This window comes from Hoplias malabaricus, chromosome 12 (genome assembly GCF_029633855.1).
Source record: "Hoplias malabaricus isolate fHopMal1 chromosome 12, fHopMal1.hap1, whole genome shotgun sequence".
Lineage (NCBI taxonomy): Eukaryota > Metazoa > Chordata > Actinopteri > Characiformes > Erythrinidae > Hoplias > Hoplias malabaricus.
The window spans coordinates 18,337,564-18,356,216 of record NC_089811.1 but is presented as its reverse complement, the minus strand read 5'-3'; the positions used below and the strand labels follow the sequence as shown (position 1 = coordinate 18,356,216).

The following is an 18,653-nucleotide window of genomic DNA, read 5'->3' as shown; positions in this document are numbered from 1 at the left end:
ACATGGTTTACAAAAGTTATTAGTATTTTAGTCCTTGTAACATCTCTGGCTAGTTTCAGAGCTGATCTAGAGATTAAATAATAGTAATATAAATACATTTTCTTTTGGCATACATTCAAACAAATCAGCATTGTAATAGCTATAGACCATATTACACTACAGACAGTTCTGAAAGGAGCAAGTGAAAACAGTATTTGGGGCTTGGTCTATAGCAAGATTCAGGTGCTCCACAGGCCAGCAAACACCTTTCATGCTGGCAGTTTGTTGTAATGCTGCCCAAGAATACAATGCAGTCCAGCGCAAAAGTGGGAGGAACCATTAGATGGTTTTCAACTGCAGTCAGTCGGACACTACTTAGCCAGTTGCCATCAGATTGATCGTGATCTATGCTAATACTTTAAAAAATGTGTTCTATTTGTGGTTCAAGTCCCACTCGGGGGGCAGCACGGTGGCGCAGCAGGTAGCGTTGCAGTCACACAGTTCCAGGGGCCTAGAGGTTGTGGGTTCGATTTCTGCTCTGGGTGACTGTCTGTGAGAAGTTGGTGTGTTCTCCCCGTGTCCGTGTGGGTTTCCTCTGGGTGCTCCGATTTCGTCCAACGGTAGGTGGATTGGCAACTCTGAAAAATTGTCCATAGGGGGTGTGTGTGTGTCTGTTGCCCTGTAAAGGACTTCCAGGTAGGCTCCAGACCCACCGAAACCCTGAAGTGGATAAGCAGTTATGGACAATGATTGAATGTTTGTTTTGTTTTTTTTTACAGCCATGTTCTTTCTTTTTTTTTTTTACTTTGGGTAGTGAGCTTGAATATGTTGTTATATGTATGTGGATGCAAAGTAATTTCACCTGTTCAATTTGATTCTTCACCTGTACATTAAACATAGCTTCATATAAAATTAATACATTTTTCAAATGGTGAGCTCTAGACTATTTTAAAAAGTTCACAAGTTCATAATTTTTGGCTGAACCATGGATTCAAAACTATAGGCTCATAATCACACATTGAAATGAAATTAAGTTTTTTTGCTTTTCAGGGGGCACGTAACTTAAAAATAAAAGGTCTATTAAAAATTTTAAATACTGAGTTCTGAAGCTTTGATATTAACTCTTTATCATTGTAGTAAATATAAACATCCGTGTTTATAGTCACAAATTCACAAATTGGATGAAAAATAAGTATTTCATATATGTTTATAGTTGTGCTATGTATGATTTGGGAATTTGGTTTTGGAGAATGCTTTTTTAGAAATATTTGCAGAAGTCAATAATCTATCATTTGCGGGCATGTTAAAAAGTTTATGTTTTTTGGTTTGTTTTTTTGTTTTTTACAGAAATATTACAGAAAAAAATCTTAAACTGTCTTGAACACTGACATTTTATTCAGAACTTTTCATGAAAATCTACTGATGAGGCTGCAAAAGGCACAAGCAGGCAAATAAGACAATTTAATCTATATAAGTGCAGTGGTTCAAACAGGAAATAATTATGCTCAAGTTCTGAACTGAGAGGCTATTTAACAGTTTTTTACTCATAATGAAATCTGACTGTTCAAAATTCCTTATTTGTGCAAAAACAGACGATAAACCTCAGTTTTTTCATATGATTTACCCAATATATCCAATTTAGGAAAATTTAGGGTTTGTAAATATGATTTGTAGATTTTCAAGTCAGGTTAATACAAATTTATTTAGCCAAGATTATAATAATTTGTGTTGTCATTGTATAAATTTGACAAAAATATATAGAGAGGATTTTAGTAAATGAATTCTTCTGTTATTCTTCTGTCATTCTGCTGACAGTGGAGGGGCACAGATATCTAAGGAAGCCCTCCTATTGGTTCTTGTTCTCTGACTCTCTCTTTTAAGTTTGCCTGTTACAACAACATCTCTATAAATAAGTACTGACATGTTGAATGAGTTATGTCCAACCATAATCCTGTCCAACCAGATTCCAGCACAGGATATTCCTGACTGAGTGTCCCTGTTTGTTTGCTGTTCAGATCAGGCTTTACCATTCCAGCACAAGCCTAAAGATTTGGGGTGTTCACCGTTCACCTGCCATGCAGCCACCTGCTTGTGTCACATTGCTTTTCCTGTACAGTCCACTGATGCTACTAATGAAATTGCATCTGAAAAAATTCTAGATCTCTGGTTTCTAACAGTTGTCTGTGCTTTTTCTGAACTTTGTTCACAGTCTGTTGAGTTTCTGTTACCTAAATTGTACTATTTGTATATTGTGTTTATTAAGAATGTGTTTTCCATAACTTAAGGATTACACTTAAGGATAACATAAGGATTTTATATAAGGGTGCATTTCCCAAAACTTCGTAACCTCATACGTAAGAACATTCTTAAAATTAAGAATGTTTCCCGAAAGCATTTGTAACTAAGGTAGTGTACTTAAACTTGTTCGTAAATATAAGAGTAGTCTGACCCACTCGTAACTCACTAAGTTCTTCTTAACTTGAAGTTCATGTGCAGTTCTCTCTTTAAAATGAAAGAGTCTGTTAATCATCCTTTTAAAAACACATTGGCCCTTTGTTTTATGCACAGCAGCAGCACACACATATACATACAAACATGAATTCATGAAGATTTCAACATTTTACATTTGAAAGTGTTAACGCATCACGTAAATTACATCACCAAAATTAAAATTAAAATCCAACAGCTTGATGAGGTAGTCAGTATACTTCAGGTATATACAGTTATTTGCTTTTATCATGGTGTAGTGGGAAGTGTTACCACCTACCACTATGAAGATTCAAGTTCAGTCATGCACGTAAATGTACATATTATTTGTTTTTATTTCTGGGCTGAACAGTGTATTCACGTAAAACAAACAATTGAAATTACTCAAAGTACAATGTATAATTTATTGATATACACATATGAATTACATAAGGAAGGCTGACAATGATGCATATGTGATGACCATGGCGGCAGTACAAAGAATATTGTTCCTAAATCAGAGACATCATTTGAGAAGATGTCCATGAGGACAGGCATTTTCACTTCATGTAGTTCGCCGTTTAAATGTGGTTTTACTTAAAAAAAATTAAGTAGACTCCAAGGCATTTATTGCATGCAAGTCATGTTTTTCCAAATAATTTATTGAGACCCCACTTGACCTGTTAAGTAAGGTGTAAGCAAATGTAAGTACAGAGTAAGCAAAGGGCATGATAGTAGAAATATGTGTTTATTATTTGGTATATTTTAGAGAAACTTTACAAATAAGGCACATAACTATGTTCAGAATCCATTTATACTTCTCAGCATATTTATATATTACAAAATTGGATTAAAAGTATGACAGTTTATGCAAGTGACTATTACTGTCATTTTTTTATAAATAAGGAATCCAGCTACTATTTTGAATTCACTGTAGTTCTGAATGTAATTATAGAGCCTTTAAAATTATTTAAAGTGCACATTCAGAGAAGGACATGGTCAGCTGCTTTCATTTCAGGCACTAGCAGAGTTTCATGGTACTTTGTACTCATTATGTTCAGGACGTTATTTACCACAATAACCATTATCACATAATTATGAGATATTTTACACTGTTTAGCCGATATGTACTGAAGCATTATATGTACATAGCTGACTAATGAGGAACTGATTAAATGAATTGTAAAATACCAAGTAAAGTAAAGTACCAAGTAAATTTATTTCTAGTATCATGCACTTTGTTCACTCAGTACTTATTTTATCTTATGGCTTACTTAACCTGTTAAACATACATCTACCCCACAACAGAGATCCCTTCAGGTACTGTTGGGCCTAGTATTCCCAAGGCTTCTTCCTCTTCTGGAGTAAGGGCTGGTGTAGATAACTGACCCCCACCAGTCTTAGTCCTCTCTTTTCTGAGTTCTGCTCCCTTTCTTTTAGCTTGACTAGAAAAAGCATGCCGTTTTTCTGATGTCAGTGGCAGATCTCTTTGTTGTACTACAAACACTTATGAGAGGCAATCTCCTCTCATTTCTGCTTTTTCTCTTTATTTGTAGAACTTCCCCAAGCTTTGGAAAATAGTATGTTTTGTTTTTTTTCTGTTTCTTCAATCATCCGTTTGCGTGGTCGGTTTGCCATGCTTCCTGACTGAGGTATGGCAAGTTGTGTGCCTATATATAGGCTTCACATACAATAGACAGCAATTTCATGTCAAATGTTTTCATTTATTTTTAAAATATTAGATTTTATAATTATTTATATAATGATACTTTTGTGTCATAATGAAAAAATGTATGTAAATTGGTGGTTAGGTTTTCAACTGGCTGCGCACTGGCGTGGGGCGGAGTCAACAAACAGCTACTTAAAAGTTCTTCATAAGTTTGGAAACTAGGAAGGCTTTTGGGAAGCAGTCACAAAAATGGCGCAATTAAGGTTAGGTCACTCTTAAAGTTATTCTTAAATCACTAAGATCAGTAGTTATCGGGAAACACACCCCAGAAAGGTAATACAAACCGGATTCCAAAAAAGTTGTGAACAAATTGCGAATAAAAACTGAATGCAATAATGTGGAGGTGCCAACATCTAATATTTTATAAAGAATAGAACACAAATTACAGATCAAAAGTTTAAACTGAGAGAATGTCTCATTTTAAGGCAAAAATATGTTGTTTCAAAATTTCATGGCATCAACAAATCCTAAAAAAGTTGGGACAAGGTCATTTTTTACCACTGTGTGGCATCCCCCCCTTCTTACAACACTCAACAGACGTCTGGGGACAGAGGAGACCAGTTTCTCATGTTTAGAAATAGGAATGCTCTCCCATTCATGTCTAATACAGGCCTCTAAGTGCTCAATCGTCTTGGGTCTTCTTTGTCGCACCTTCCTCTTTATGATGCGCCAAATGTTCTCTATAGGTGAAAGATCTGGACTGCAGGCTGGCCATTTCAGTACTGGGATCCTTCTCCTACGTAGCCATGATGTTGTGATTGCTGCAGAATGTGGTCTAGCATTATCGTGTTGAAAAATGCAGGGTCTTCCCTGAAAGAGATGTCTAGATGGGAGCAAATTTTGTTCTAGAACCTGAACATAGTTCTCTGCATTAATGGTGCCTTTCCAGACATGCAGGCTGCCCATGCCACAAGCATTCATGCAACCCCATACCATCAGTGATGCAGGCTTCTGAACGGAGCAACTTGGGTTATCCTTGTCCTCTCTGGTCCGGATGACATGGCATCCCAGTGTTCCATAAAGAACTTCAAATCAAGACTCATCTGACCACAGAACAGTCTACCATTTTGCCACACTCCATTTTAAAAGACCCCTGGCCCAGTGCAAACGTCTGAGCTTGTGGAGCTTGCTTAGAAATGGCTTCCTCTTTGCACTGTAGAGTTTTAGCTGGCAACGGCGGATGGCACGGTGGATTGTGTTCACTGACACTGTTTTCTGGAAGTATTCCTGAGCCCATTGTTTTATTTCTTTGACAGTGGCATTCCTGTTTGAGGTGTAGTGACGTTTAAGGGCCCGGAGATCATGAGCATCCAGTAGAGTTTTACGGCCTTGACCCTTACGCACAGCAATTGTTCCAGATTCTCTAAATCTTTTGATGATGTTATGCAGGGTTGATGATGATAACTTAAAAGTCTTTGCTATTTTATGCTGGGTAACACCATTCTGGTATTGCTGCACTATCTTTCTGCGCAACAATGGTGGAATTGGTGATCCTCTTACCATCTTGGCTTCAGAGAGACACTGACACTCTGAGAAGCTCTTTTTATACTCAATTATGTTGTCAATTGACCTAATTAGTGTTAATTGGTCTTCCAGCTGTTCGTTAAAATGTTAAATTTACTCAGATTAATCTTTTCATCTGTCATCTATGTTTTGAATAAAATATTGACATTTGCCATCTCCACATCATTGCATTCAGTTTTTATTCAGTTTGTTTAGTGTCTCAACTTTTTTGGAATCCGGTTTGTACTTTTCAGTGGTTTTTGCTTTTGTTCTAGTCCTGTTCTCAGTATGTGACATGAATGCTCTATTAGATTATTTGACAAGACCTGGTCACATTTAAAATAAATGAGCCAGTTATATGTGTTATAGCAATATATAACAGATTGCAGTGGATCAGGGGCAATTTTAATTTCCATGCCCCTTTTGGCTGTAAGACAAATAAAATAATCATAAGGCAACCGCGACCCTGAAATGGAGAAGCGGAAAAGGAAATGTATGTATGTATGTATGTAATCATAAGGCACATAAATTCTAACATGCTTGAAATTCACATTGCATGCTACATTCCTGGGAATTGTCTAGCAGACACCCTTGGTTACAGGTCATGAATTTGCTGCTTCAACAATGGTTTCTTTAGTTTAAAGTGTCTTTATAAATATGTTTTTGTTTTACATGAATATTTGATGTTTGTGTTAAGAATTTTATCATTTAGACTAGTGTTTACGAAATGTCATAATTTAAAAAAATAATGCTATTAAGTCAAGTTATTAACACTTGGTTCTCTTAACTTTTTGAATAGGGAAATCATGAAGTGCACATATTTTATTTAGAAAATGTTTATTTTAGTATTAAATCATTTCCCATATAAAAGTAATTACAATAATTCTTACAGGAAATACTGGCATCATTTACAACAAAAGAATCTCAAGAAGCTCTTCATAGTTTTTGTATATTGTGAACATGTCAGAGCATTCCATTTCATTGATTCATATGTAGTATCAGGTCACTGGTAGAGAGGATCACAATTCAAACTAACCATTTTCACATGAACAACAAGCAAATAAATATATTAAACACTCAAAGACATTGGTACACCTGAAAGTGTATATCAGAGAGTGCTTGGATCACAAAGCCAGATCACCCCCTCTCTCTGTATTAGCAAGGTAAACTTAAAATACAGTGTAGCTCTCAAATACAGTGTAGCTGTACATCATCTGAGCTATGTTCTAAACAAGAACGGAAAAATAATATTTTATATATATGTTACGTGTGTATATGTAACATACACACACACAGTAAGATACATGGAGGCATGTCAAGTTTTCAGTACCAAAGTTAGCGCCAGTTGAAATTATATTCAGTTCAAACAATCTCTCTTTTTCCAGTTCACCAAACGTTTTGCTGATTCAGTCTCTTTTAAGTCATGACTACATTTGCTGAACAGAATACGCAGGTAAAAATGTTTGCTCTTCGTACAGCTGACATAAACCTTTTTGTCTTAAAGCATTCGCTGAAAGAATGTCGTTTGTTTTGTAGATCTTTTCTGCGCATGCGTGCGTCATCTCACTGGCCCCAGCCGGCGATGCCGATCTCCTGTTTGTATCGGTTAGTGAGGTTGTTGGCCTGTTTGGTGAGTTTGCTCAGTACGCCGTGAAGTCCGTTCAAGTGGAACTGAAGCAGCTGCTCCAGGTCAGAGCCGTCCTCACTCTCGGGCTCTGTGTGAGAAGCGGTGACAGCCGTGCCGTTGGCGGGTTTGTCTTTGCGCCGCTGTTCATCTCGCAGCACGCCCCACTCGATCTCGTTGCGGATAGATTTGAGCTGGGTGTAGCAGGAGAACATATCCGTCTCCGCGTCGCACTGCTCCAGTGGCACGTCGCGTAGCAGACTCGGTACCATCACCGTCTCATCCATGTTGTTCACTGCGCCGATGAAGCGGTTCATGGCAGTGAACAGAGAGTTCTTCTGGCAGTAGAGCAGCTCGGGCATCTGCATCATTGTGACAGGAGACGTTTAACCAAAAACTGAAATGTTAAAGAAGTTTTTGATGGTGCTGACAATTTAGTCGCTCTTCTGATGCTTTCAGCTTTGCTTCGTCTGACCTCCCCTCCTTCTCAAACCTTTTATTACTGAACATGTTTTCTCCGCCCATATTCCAAACAAGCCCCGCCCCCTGTACTAGGATTGGCGAGATCACATTTACAAGCTCAGCTTTCTGGTTGGTATGGTTTCTTAAACACTTGGTATGCATAGCATTTCCGATCAAACTACTGGTTAAAGTACATTCCAACAGATTAATTAATCCTCTCTGGATTGTACACGATGTTCTACAATTATATGTACTTCAGTGATTATCATTTTGGCAAACCTCTCACTGCGTGTCAGAAACGGCACCCTGTTCACTATATACTGCACTAATTTTAGGTTCCACCATTTTGTATGAGTGTCCAAAAACTTAGTGCAGAAATTTCAGTGCACTCAAACAATCCCACAATGCACTGCAAAAGTTAGTGTACAACCCATGTACACTAGCTGACACTAGTGGATAGCAGATACCCATAATGCATTCCGTTATTTGGTAAAAACCTGCATGAGTTTGTGTTTGAAATCGTTCACTACCCTCCTGAATTCAGTTCTGTACTGTAGTGTGTACTGTAGTGACTAATATGGAGAATAGTGAATAGGGAGCCATTTTGGACACAGCATCAGTGTTATGTCCAACATTCAAAATAAACTCATTTGGATATTTGAACTGGCCTGCCAAAATAATATTCAAAAATAAATGAACAAATAACAGTTGCATGCCAAAGTGCAATAAAGAACATACAGAAACAATATGTTGTGAGATTCAGGCCAGTAAATATTTTTCAAACATCTTTATAAAAAATATGTTAAAAATGTACATATAAAATATGCAAGTAAAGCTGTGCAAATAGCCCATGCAATGTATTGACTTTATTACTTTCTTTTATATATTTCCATGTTATGTATGACATTTTTAACGAGTGTAATAAAAATCAATAACAATATATAGAATACAATTTTTTTTTCATATTGTTTTGTCATATTGGCATTTGACTGACAACAAATACCACACCTTTGTCACCTACCACTCCTGCAAAATATGGTCACCCATTAAACCAATGATCAGTCAGTATCATAGACAATAAGAAGAAACAGTTGAAACACAGTTGTGGAAAAAATAGAAACTCAACCTGGGTTCATGGTTTGTGTGTGAATACGAAACCTGTCTGTCCAGTTTGTCCAACCAGATTCCAGGCACAGTTACAGAAAGCCAGGGTTTACTGAAACTATGATTGCATAGTTTAGCATTACGTCTAATGCACTTGGTCTAGCAGATATTTTCTAGCTGCCTTATTGTAGTCTTATTATAACTTGTCATTAAAATGTACATATTCACACCTTAGAAAAAATATTTTTGTTATTGTGCAGTCAACTTTGAATTTATATCCAGTGCACTTCTATTCATTGCACTTATACTCATGAATCAAGAATTTGTATTTTTTCTTATTTGAACTCCAGCAGATATAATAGAAACTTTGCCATTTATGATTTTGTGCTTTATTATTATTTTTAAAATTATTATTTATATTATTATTACTGACATGCCAAATGGATGAGCTGTAAGGGCGCGTCTGAGAGATGTGTGAGCAGCTCATGAATATTCATACATTGACTTGTGGCACCACTGACTGCTCTGACCAATCAGAGTCTACAAACAGAGTTGGGGCTAAATCTATTTTCTTCCAATCACATGCAATAGAGTAATGCGAACTGGAGTAACCTTTTTGTTTCTTTACTCTCATATGTGGCAAAATTAGCTAATCACTATAACATTGTAGCTCTTTGTGCTTCATAAAATGATGATAGAATTTGTATGTGTGTGTATTGCCTAAATTTATAATAGCAACCGTAAACAGAGCCTTAATACAGATTAACTTATTAATAATTAAAATCACATATGAGAATGAATAAAATTATTTGTTTATTTGCACTTTTTGTTATTTATTTATTTGTTCAACATCCCTCCTAAATACTATAGTTGATTGTATATGTCTATATGGTGCTTCTAATCATTGCCTATACACCAAAGTCATTTTAGCATTAGTTTTTAGCCCATGCTAAAAACATGAGCTTATATGTATTTTGTATATAAGCAGACAATCTATGGTGAGAGCTTCAGCACAATTTTAGACATTTTGATTGTATACATTATAGTTTTATTGTTTATATATTCTGTGTTGAAGTTGAGTAGGAAAATATATAAGATTTTTTAAAAAGATAAATTTAAGATCCTGAATGCTTCTGAGAGCAGCACTATGCACAAGTCCTGGGGTTTGGGGTTGAAGCCCTGCCTTGGCTGACTGTAAGGAGTTTGGTGTTTTCCACCTTGTCTGCATGTGTTTCCTCAGGGTACGTATATTGGCCATGCAAAAAGTGTCCATAGCTGTGAGTTTTGAGTGAAAATGTGGGTGTAACCTGTGTTGGACTGGTGCCGCATTTAGGGTGTGTTCCTGCTTTGTGTCCATTGATTTCAGGTAGGCTCTCAGTTCTGAAAGACTCCGACCTGGATAATTGGTTACAGACAATATATAAATGAATGGATGCTTCTAGAATTAAATAATGATAATTCAAACACCTGCTCTACTACCCGTTCTTGCTTTATAATTTTTGTACCATGCCCTATCTTTCTGATTCTTGCTTTCTGCTTCCTGCTCTCTCTCTCTCTCGCTCTGTTTCTCTTTCTCTCTCACGTCAAATTTGTCTAGTGTTATTTTACAACATGATGTTGTTGCAAACAGCTTTACACACTTCAAAAAATTTAAAATAAAACTAATAACCCAGTGTGAGCAAGGAAAAACTCTCTAGAAGCTGGAGGAAGAAACCAACAGTCTCTCTTTCTCTCTCTCTCTCCTTCTCCATCAAATTTGTCTGATGATACTCCCAGTTTCACCTTTAAGCTATTGATGTGGGGTGGGGGTATGGTTTCCATTTATCACTTGCTAAAGTCACAATCAAGTCATAATGTAAAACATTTATCAATTGTTTAACAACATCACAAAAATTAAATAAGCCATTATTACTGCCAAAAATGCTAACAAATGGTTCACAAACTTTTAACCAAGATACAAAATTCAATGATGTCAATAATTTGCACAGGATATATGAAAACTAAATATGTTACCACAGGTTACATGTTATTGTAAACTAATTCAAATGTGTATGTAAACTATGGATACTGGAAGCCTGTGCTAGCATTTCTCCTGTGGTGTTGCTATCAGTGTGTGAAGAGTGGGAAAAGAGGGTTGCACTGACAATCCAACACAATGGGCAGCACTTTGAACACATTTTATAAGTGGTCAGAAACTTGTAAATAACTCATGAAAGAATAAAGTTATGTTAAAACCAAGCACCCCATTGTTTTTCTTGTGAAATAGACAATAAGTTTGATGTGTCAATACGTTTGATGTGAAATTCCCTCCGTCTGTGAGTAGTTTGGTGTGTTCTTCTCGTGTCCGTGTGGGTTTCCTCCCACAGTCCAAAAAACACGTTGGTAGGTGGATTGGCGATTCAGAAGTGTCCGTAGATGTGTGTGTGTTGCCCTGTGAAGGACTGGCGCCCCTTCAGGGTGTATTCCCGCCTTGCACCCAACAATTCCAGGTAGGCTCTGGACCCACCGCGACCCTGAACTGGATAAGCGCTTACAGATAATGAATGAAAGAAGATAAATATCCTCCATGTTTTATGTTATGTGGAAGGCCCTTCAAAACTCTTCCACAAAATGAGTTCAAAAACCAATGTGACAGTGCATAATCTTATTAAAGAATGTAGTAGAAGGTATCACTGGATTATAGCTTGGGAATTTAAATATATGATATGATTGATTAATATGTTAATATATGATATTCCTTTTGCAAGGTAATGTCACTAATATTCTTTAGGGTATGCTGTGTTTCTTTTTTACACTATTCACTTGTCCGGGGTCAACCCCTTTCATAATATTGTTTAAAAAATACAATATATCCATATACCCTTGTTTAATTCAATTTTGAGATATGCTCAAAATATAGAGGGAACACATAAACAACACTGAAACTCCAGGTCAATCACACTTCTGTGAAATCAACCTGTCCAGTTAGGATGCCACACTGATTGTGAATCAATTTCGCCTGTTGTTGTGCAAATGGAACAGACAACAGATAGAAATGAGAGGCAATTAGCAAGACAAACCCTATAAAGGAGTGCTTCTGCAGGTGGTGACCACAGACCATTTCTCTGTTCTCATCTTTTCTGGCTGATGTTTTGGTCACTTTTACATTTTGTCAGTGCAACATCAATGCGAGCTGTGGCAAGAAGGTTTGCTCTGTCTGTCAGCACAGTGTCCAGAGCATGCAGGAGATATCAGGAAACAGGCCAGTACACCAGGAGATGTGGAGGAGGGCAACAACCCAGCAGCAGTATTGCTACCTCCTCCTTTGTGCAAGGAGAAACAGGAAAAACAGTGCCAGAGCCCTGCAAAATGACCTTCAGCGGGCCACTAATATCCATGTTTCTGTGCAAACTTTGTGCAAAAAAATGTGCGATTGACATTTGCCAGAGAAAACTAAGATTGGCAGATTCACCATTGGTGCCCTGTGCCCTTTACGTATGAGAGCAGGTTCACACTCACATGACAGAAGTGACAGAGTCTGGAGAACATTCTGCTGCCTGCAACATCCTCCAGCATGACCGGTTTGACAGTGGGACAGTAATGGTGTGGGGAGGCATTTCTTTGGAGGGCCGCACAGCCCTCCATGTGCTAGCCAGAGGTATCCTGACTGCCATTATGTACCGGGATGAGATCCTCAGACCTATTGCTAGACCATATGCTGGTGCAGTGGGCCCTGGGTTCCTTCTGACACATGACATTGATAGGCCTATAGTGGCTGAAGTTTGTCAGCAGTTTCTGCATGATGAAGGCATTGATGCTATGGACTGGCCTACCCATTTCCCAGACCTGAATCCAATCCACGTTGCACCACAGACTGTCCAGGACATCCCTCAAGATCCCTCAGGAGAAAATCCGCCACCCTGATCAGGAGCATGCCCAAGCGTTGTAGGGAAGTCATACAGGCACGTGGGTGCCACACGCACTACTGAGCCTCATTTTAACTTGCCTTGAGGAATTTCCCCTGAAGTTGAATCAGCCTGTAATTTGATTTTCCGCTTTTATGTTGAGTATGATTCCAAATCCAGACCTCCATGGGATAATTCCAAAATTTGGAGAAATCGTTCGCAGCAGTCCTTCACAAAATCGTTCGCAGCAGTCCTTCACAGGGCAACACACACTCCCACATTCACTCACACCTAAGGACAATTTTGAGTTACCATCTACCAACGTGACTGGGAGGAAACAGGAGCACCCAGAGGAAACCCACACAGACACAGGGAGAACACACCTAACTCCTTACAGACAGTCACCCAGGGGTTCATCTGCCAAAAGCATAGTTGCTAACTTACATAGTTGGAAAGATGCAGTTGCGATGCAAGTGTTTATCAAAACAGTTGTGGGAACTATCAAGGTAGATAACTACGCTGGTAACTTGCATAGTCCGAACCATCGTTAAACGACACAGGTGTTTCTCAAAACCGTAGTTCCACCAAAGTTGTGTAGTTGGAAGCTTAGTTCCTGGTGACTACGTCATCGATGACGGAAGATAACGTAGAATTAGGGTACTGTGTGTGTCATAAATAAAATAATGTTTACATAAGGTTTTAAACTTTTAAATAAAAACATTATAGCCTATACATACATTAAATGTTATTATTATTATTGTTTATATTTAATTTAATTTTATAACAATTATTAAAATGTTTGAAAAATGTATATAAAAACCCTGGTATTAATGACCATTATGAAATACATTGTGTGAACTTAGAGGTAAGTTTTGATAAAAGGAACAGAAGAGCAATACTTAAAGATAAGCAGCTTTCATTCCCTCAACACTGTGTTATTGTATTGTTTTCTAGCAATAGTCTGTCTCATTTTGTCCCACTTGAAACAATAATGACATTATATGTTTAAGTTTTATGTTGGGGATATAATAACTTTAATGTAGTAGTTCAAGATGGATTTGAATATTATTTTATCTTCAGTTCACTGAAGGAATGTCAACAGGTCTTTTTAATGGAGTTATGAAATGACTTTGGGAGAAGGACCACGCCCAGACTCCATTACACACCCTATAAAAACCACTCCTCTCTCCTCACCTTCTCGTGACGAAATTCGCACCCCACGCCCACCCCTACTCTTTCACCAAAGAATTTGCCAGGCAAGGGGGTGGGTCCGGCTTCACTCTCCACTAGCAGAAGGTGCCCAGAAGTCAAGCCCAAGTACTTCTGAGTTCCCCTTCCTTGCCCTACTTACATCAGGCGTGGTCCTCACTTCGCAAAAAACAGATACAGATTTATAAATTCATCACTAAATACACCACACATCACTTTTCCTGCAGAGCTGTTGGACAGAATATCTCTATTTCCTACATCCCACATCTAGGATGAGGAGTTGGGGCATCCTTTCAGGATCCAGAAAGGGTCAATCGAGGTCTATAAAAGTGAAAAAAAATCTACTCATTATACAACCAGTAAATTAATACAAATAAAACAAAACTAAAATATTTTGATGTATTGGTGTGAGTTTTAGCATTTATTGAACAACACAATTAAATAATAAAAGATCTTTTTCATATTTTAGCAGAGAATATATTCATTACATTTAAGTACAAATTTGGTCTAACAGTCAAATTTTTTTAGACAAGCAGCCCATAGAAACCTTTCCTTACATTTATCAAATTTAAAATTTTAGAATAACATGTAGTTATGTTGCACTAGTTTTACATTCTTTGAAATTCTCTAAAGCAGATATATGATGAGTAGCCTGACATGAGCATGCACATATGCTGGAAACTTGTTTCAGAAAACCACTTGCTGTACACATTTCACACAAGTAATGGTGAACAGTTGCACTTTTAAAATGGTGTGATGCTAGAAACATTAGTCATGGGGAGATTCCACATATTGACTTTTGTGGGACTATTGTGGGCCATATATCAAGAATAACACTTCTCAGTGCACATTACCTAAGAAATTTGTGATTTCATACTCTGTGCTGCATAATATTATTAAAAAACTAGAGAATCCAAAGAAATCTCTGTATGTCACAGACAAGGACTAAAATTAATATTTTTGCACACTCAGATGGCAGTGCAAAAGTCTGTAATGGAATTCACTGTAGGGGCTCAGAAACACATCCCAGAATCAATGCCTGTGGACGTCTTATCGCAGCATACAAAAAAGCACACAAAAACTCTACCATGCAAAAAGAATAAGATATATAAATCCCAGAAAAAACCCAGGGTTCATTTAAGAAAGACTAAGAAAAACTGGAAAATTGTCCTGTGGTCTGACAAATCAAACTATGAAATCCTTTATGGAAATCATGGACTCCAGAACTTTTAGTTTGTTATCAGCAAATGGTTCCATATTTACAGGTGTAGGTGTAGGAAAAGGTGTCTTTCAACCCAGAGTATGCCACCCTCTGCTGGCTAAATTGGGAGTTAAGAGCTGTGCATTCAGTTTATCCATAAACAAACTGAAAAAAGTTTATTTGAACAATTTTTATTTTTAGATTTGCATATTTAAACATTAAACTTCCTAACATTTGTAATCAATCAAATTTCCTAGTACATTTAAACGTTAAGTAAATTTAACTTAAAATCTTTTTCTTTGAACTAATTTTGTAGTTCAGTAACCTTTAGAAATATTACAATTTCAGAGAGTAATCCGTCAAGATACACACCAATAGGCCCTAAAAAGAAAATAGTGCATTAGTCAGTAGTGCATAAACTCATAATCTTGTATGCATATGCACACTTAATTATGTACCACTATGCCCACCCTCCAATACACACACACACACACACACACACAAATTCATTTTACCATAATGGTCCATTTACGGTTCTCAGCTTCTGTGAACACCAGAGAGCGTGTTGAGTAGAAAACTTCATCATCCACTTCCTCTAATTTCCTGGGAAGACAGTGCAGGAACGTCCAATCTGGAGCAGCTACACTTCCTGTCTGAGAAGCAATCAAGAAGTAGGAACATACTTTAAAAAGCCACGAAATGTTCCATTGAAAGAAAGACATCCAAACAGATTGTTAGACAGAATAACATAATATTTGTACCTGAACCAGTCCAGTGCAATGAATTTCTCCCCAGTATATTCTTTCAGCCAAACTGACTGACTGACTTGCCTGTCTAAACCTGCCCAACATGATTCAGCCGGCAAATGCTGAATGCATACTTATGGATTTTCCAGTTCTACAAAACAGAACATTAGAAGTATTACCTTCATCGTGATATGGTAACCTTGGAAATCTTTAATCCTCTTCTGCTTCTCCTCTTCCTGGCCCATGCTGATCCATGTATCAGTCACCAGAACATTACTGCCCCGTGCTGCCTCCAATGGCTCAGAGGACAATAGGAGCTTGGTACCAAACTATCCATACATACCCATACAACATTTATCAAACAAACAAAAATTATATTAATTTTGGAAATGTAGTCCATACAACTGTGTTAACTAAGTCAATTCCTACTTGGAGATAAATTCACTAACCTGCTTGAAGAGACACTGAGCCTCCTGAGTGACAGTGGCATCTGGTTCATAGCCCTAAGAAGAGAAGCTTAGAAGTAGTTAAACTTAAATAGACGTTTTTCTTCCTTATATGTGTAAGTACATACTTTTAATATTTTTATCAAAAAAACATTCTAAATTTTACTTAAAAATGGGGAAGACCTTTGGTGTGGCTATTCTCAGATTGATACCCAGTTTGGGAAGTGACATCATGAGGGAGTGGAGCACATTGTTGCCATCACCTATCCAAGCCACTGTGAGGCCCTTCAAAGAGCCATAATGTTCCTATAGAATAGGACAGAGAGAAGAATGAAGAGACCAACACTAGCATATGTTCTCCTGTATTGTGTGTGTGTGTGTGTGTAAATACATTTAGTGTCATCAGGTCAGCCAAAATCTGAACAGGGTGGTAAAGTTCGGACAGGCCATTGATGATGGGAATAGAGGCTTCTTTATCCAGTGTCTCCAGAGTAGAGTGACTGTACACTCTGGCTAAAACAATGTCAACCAAACCAGAGAATACTCTGCAATACACACAACAACAACAACCCAATCTCTACTTCACAGTGTATAAACAAATAATGTATAGAAGACAATTTTAAAAAGCTACGTTTCAGACCATGTATCATATGCAGACCTGGCTGTGTCTTTTGTGCTCTCATTAACTCCCAGGTGAATATCCTGAGGGGCGAGGAAACATGCATGGCCTCCTAGCAGAGAGAACCCTATATATATATATATATATATATATATATATATATATATATATATATATATATATATATATGAGAGAGAGAGAGAGAGAGATTGAATACTTATAGCGTCAGTATACATTCAGTATTCAGTCTGCTCAGTGACCGTGCATGCTGACCCATTCACTTCTACACATACAAACTCACACATGCACGCGCACTTTCACGAACTTTTTGCACCTGTTTCTGTGGACAGTCTGGTCCTTGTGCTCTTCTTCTCAAATATCATAGCAATAGATTTGCCTTGAAGAAGGGGAAGATACTAAAAAAAAGCATTTAAGAAAGAATAAAATAAAAATATGAATTGAGCCATAAATTTTAGCAGATTTCCACCATTATGCCAAATAGTTGTGTAATATAATGTGCAGAATTTTGTTTTCCAGAGTATGTTCACGTGTGCGAATATATGGTCCCAACAACGACAGAATGAAAGACACATCCGTATGTTATTGTCAAGTTATTAGAACATTAGCCTGGTACTTCTCCCTGGAACTTGATTCTGTGTTTGAGGTCCGCCGAGACCCGCAGGATGTGTAAGATTTCGTCTGTGTTGAAGTCTTTCAGCGTGAGAAAACTGCGCCCCTTCAGATTCTGAGACCCTAAACATCGTGTTCCAAGCCTAGAGCCATATAAACGAAGTCTGTCGTTAGTATGAGGATTATAGACCTGTATGTTAAACTGTAATGTTATCTAGTAAAGCTAAAAGTCGCAGCCCAGCTCTTCACTCTGCAAAACAGACAAATTTAGGTATTTTGCTAAGACTTACCTTAAATTCTTTACTTGCTTATACTGCGCAGCTTTAAAACTACGATGAAACATATTCCTTAACGTGAACATGGTGCTGGTGCTAGTAAGTCTATAGTTTTTGGCAAAATCTTTACATAATCTCCGCGTGGAATGTCGTCATCCAGAAGTGTGGCTCATTGAAAAACACGCCCACTATTTTTACAGAGAAACCGCCCTCCTCAGAAATTGTCCAATGTGATCTTGTCTTCGTGGCGCGTACTGTTTTTCTAAAATGCGAAAATAAATTAAAATTATGTTCAGAAACGTTGGTGTAATAGGCATATTTTAAGTGGGGTCACAGGAGGTTTGCTGTACAGCATCATGAATGATTTGCTTGCTTGCATATCCTCCTCAAAATGTATTTTAGTCAAGTAAATGTTACCAGAAGTAACTAAACGTATATTTAAAAAAAGTACATAAACTTTTCTCTTAGTATTTATGGAATCATATCAGTAGCAAAATGAAAATATAATATGCAAAATGCTATCCTAAATTTGAATGTAAATGTTCCACACATGATGTAAGTTTGATCTCAAAATTAAAATTGAAATCCAATAATTCCATAATAGCACTCTGGTAAATATCTATTAATATATAATTTCCACACAACTGCAAATGCTTCATATTTATTTAGATAAAAATATATTTAACAAATTGAATTAACATGTTTAATTTGGTCAGGCAACAAGCTGGTCAAAATGACAAATAAGGTAGCAATGCATCATGAAATATAAAACTCAT

The 18,653-nt window shown here is 37.3% G+C and overlaps 2 protein-coding genes across 2 annotated transcripts; both read right to left on the bottom strand.

Moving 5' to 3' along the window:
* Window positions 1-6,528: 6,528 nt before the first annotated feature.
* mid1ip1a (MID1 interacting protein 1a) lies at window positions 6,529-7,781 on the bottom strand. The gene has a single exon (XM_066641005.1). It carries the CDS (start codon window positions 7,670-7,672, stop codon window positions 7,241-7,243), a length of 432 nt encoding a protein of 143 aa, XP_066497102.1. The 5' UTR covers window positions 7,673-7,781; the 3' UTR covers window positions 6,529-7,240.
* Window positions 7,782-14,419: 6,638 nt separating this feature from the next.
* Window positions 14,420-18,051, bottom strand: otc (ornithine transcarbamylase). Its single transcript, XM_066686881.1, has 10 exons — window positions 17,893-18,051; window positions 17,607-17,745; window positions 17,307-17,388; window positions 17,012-17,099; window positions 16,745-16,898; window positions 16,537-16,659; window positions 16,357-16,410; window positions 16,087-16,236; window positions 15,677-15,814; window positions 14,420-15,542 (listed from the first exon to the last, which is right to left on the bottom strand). The coding sequence occupies exons 1-10, from the start codon at window positions 17,961-17,963 to the stop codon at window positions 15,498-15,500; spliced, it is 1,044 nt and encodes a 347-aa protein (XP_066542978.1). The 5' UTR covers window positions 17,964-18,051; the 3' UTR covers window positions 14,420-15,497.
* Between the last annotated feature and the right edge of the window lie 602 nt (window positions 18,052-18,653).

Bases quoted from the DNA above. Each gene is read 5' to 3' on its own strand.
- mid1ip1a (XM_066641005.1), bottom strand. From the start codon at position 7,672: ATGATGCAGATGCCCGAGCTGCTCTACTGCCAGAAGAACTCTCTGTTC.
- otc (XM_066686881.1), bottom strand. From the start codon at position 17,963: ATGTTCACGTTAAGGAATATGTTTCATCGTAGTTTTAAAGCTGCGCAG. The intron at 17,746-17,892 runs GTAAGTCTTAGC...ATATGGCTCTAG, and splicing joins AAGCAAGTAAAGAATTTAAG to GCTTGGAACACGATGTTTAG. The intron at 16,660-16,744 runs GTATTTACACAC...CCTATTCTATAG, and splicing joins CTGACCTGATGACACTAAAT to GAACATTATGGCTCTTTGAA.